This window comes from Pteropus vampyrus, unplaced genomic scaffold (genome assembly GCF_000151845.1).
Source record: "Pteropus vampyrus isolate Shadow unplaced genomic scaffold, Pvam_2.0 Scaffold179, whole genome shotgun sequence".
Classification (NCBI taxonomy): domain Eukaryota; kingdom Metazoa; phylum Chordata; class Mammalia; order Chiroptera; family Pteropodidae; genus Pteropus; species Pteropus vampyrus.
Genome location: NW_011888960.1, coordinates 1,161,422 through 1,163,415, shown reverse-complemented (window position 1 = coordinate 1,163,415; position 1,994 = coordinate 1,161,422). Strand labels below are relative to the sequence as shown.

At 54.0% G+C, this 1,994-nt stretch overlaps 1 protein-coding gene across 1 annotated transcript in view; it reads right to left on the bottom strand.

The window, feature by feature from the left end:
- Window positions 1–416: 416 nt before the first annotated feature.
- Window positions 417–1,994, bottom strand: part of SMIM23 (small integral membrane protein 23) — a 4,094-nt gene continuing 2,516 nt past the window's right edge. Inside the window, exons 2-4 of the mRNA XM_011370992.1 lie at window positions 1,128–1,179; window positions 880–947; window positions 417–629 (exon numbers count right to left, since the gene is read on the bottom strand). Of these exons, the coding sequence (XP_011369294.1) occupies window positions 417–629; window positions 880–947; window positions 1,128–1,179 (333 nt within the window). The remainder of the gene's footprint in view (window positions 630–879; window positions 948–1,127; window positions 1,180–1,994) is intronic.

Sequence of the window (1,994 nt, the reverse complement as noted above, 5' to 3'; positions counted from 1 at the left end):
CTCTATACACTCATGTTCAGTCTTCACTGTGACCCCGTGAGGCAGAGTGCGTTTCCCTGGTTCTTACTAACGAGGCAGTTTGTCTGAGATGTCAAGGAATTTTGCACGACATCTCAGGTGAGCGGGAGAAAAGGCTCCTGACCTGGCAGCTGGCTCTGAAGCCCCGTTGGTCCCCGAGGCCCAGAGTCCCGGTGTTCGGGAGGACATCTCAGCAGAGCCCTGGGGTCTTCCTGGTACATTTCAGTGTTTTTGAACCAGCAGGGGCACCAACAGCTTTCTTAGTGTCCCAACTGTTTTATTTTCTTGCCTGCCCTGGACTTGAAGTGTCACAGCTTAGCCCCACTCAGAGGAGCCGGTGGCAAGCCTTTCCGCTCTCCACTTGCCCCGCCCCCTGCCCAGGCCCCAGCCCTGACCCCTCACAGGTGATTTTTGAGGATGGAGCAGGACTCCTTGGGGCGCCCGTCTCCCAGAAGGGCGTCCAGCCACTCCTCCAGGTCTTGTACCAGCTGCTCCAGCTCGCGCACCTCTTTCTCCAGCTTCTCCAGGAAAACGTGCAAGTTCTCCTTCAGCCAGGTCCTGACGACCTTCAGCGGCTCTTCCGAGCGATCATCGGTCTGGTAGTCAAACCCCTGCAAGGCAGACACCAAAGTGGCACCTTGAGCTTTTCCACGTAGGACCCCTTTGCCACTGGTTTCGGAAAGTTCCCTGAGCCTTCGCACATGCTATTCCTTCTGCTTGGAATGCCCTTCCCCACCTCTCCACCTGGCGGGGGCCTACTTCTCCTTCAAGACCCAGCTTGCCAATGACACCTGCAGGAAGCCTTCCCAGCTTTCCTCAGCCCAGCTTGACATCCCCTCTGTACCTTCCCGGGTATGTTACCTGGGAAGCCACGGGGTTCTGGGGGAAGTCACATTCTCTGATCCTTTCCGACACCTCCCAGCTTCTTCCTGAAGCAGGCACAGATGCACCTCTTACCAAAGGCAAGTGAACAGCAGTGACATAAACGTGGTTGGTCACCTCAGTGGGATGAAAGGCGACAGGAGAAGGCAAGCCGCGGGGACCTTTTGGCAGAACACCCTGACTCAGTGTGGGCTTGACTCCAACTTGTCACCTTCCAGGATGCTTACCTGAAATCCCCGTGCCCACGTACAGCACCAAGACCAGCAACACCAACAGCGTCTGGGGACGAGAGGGGTGCGGGGAGGTGAACGCTGGAGGGCACGGGGCACCCAGCTCCCTAGCGGGCTAGGCATGGGGCAGCGGTAAGACCATGTTTAGGACTTAACTTCTTTCTAGTTACCTAAGTCGCATACGCTCACCGCAGAACCCCCGAGCGCCACAGAAATAGACGACATGGCAACTCGCTGACATCTCATTTGCGTTTCCCTCCTTCCTCCCTGCTGAGGACGAAGATCCACCTCTGCTCTCATCCTTTGCCGTCCTTCTACTGCTTTGTTGTCTGTTTGTTTCAAAGGATCTTTAAAAGGAATCGACTTCATCGCAGTATATGTTACTTACCACGAAATGCACGCGTTTCGAAGGTAGAGTTCGATGGGTTTTGACAAACATCTCTACCTGTGGACTGCCGCTCCAATCAAGATAGAGGACATTTCCATCATTCTCTGCGCTTTGGAGTCGGCAACCTCCTGACCCACCTCCGTTCCCCACTCTGCCCAAGAGAGCTGCTGATCCATTTTTGGTCACTCTGGAGTTTCACGTGACTAGAATGGCATAGTACATACTCTCTTGGAATGAGCTGCCTTTGCTCAGCGTAGGGCTTTGCTGATGTCTCTATGTTTGTGTGTTCAGTGCTATGGATGGGTAATGCTCTATTGTGTGAACCCAGCAGTTAATCTCTTCACCTGTTGATGGGCTTTTGGGTTGTTTCTCCTCTCTTAACAACTCCCAAATATCCAGTTTGGTATAATTAGTTATAGTTGCCATGCTGTACATTTCGCCCCCCAGCCTCATAGGGTTTCGATGCAGGATGGAGC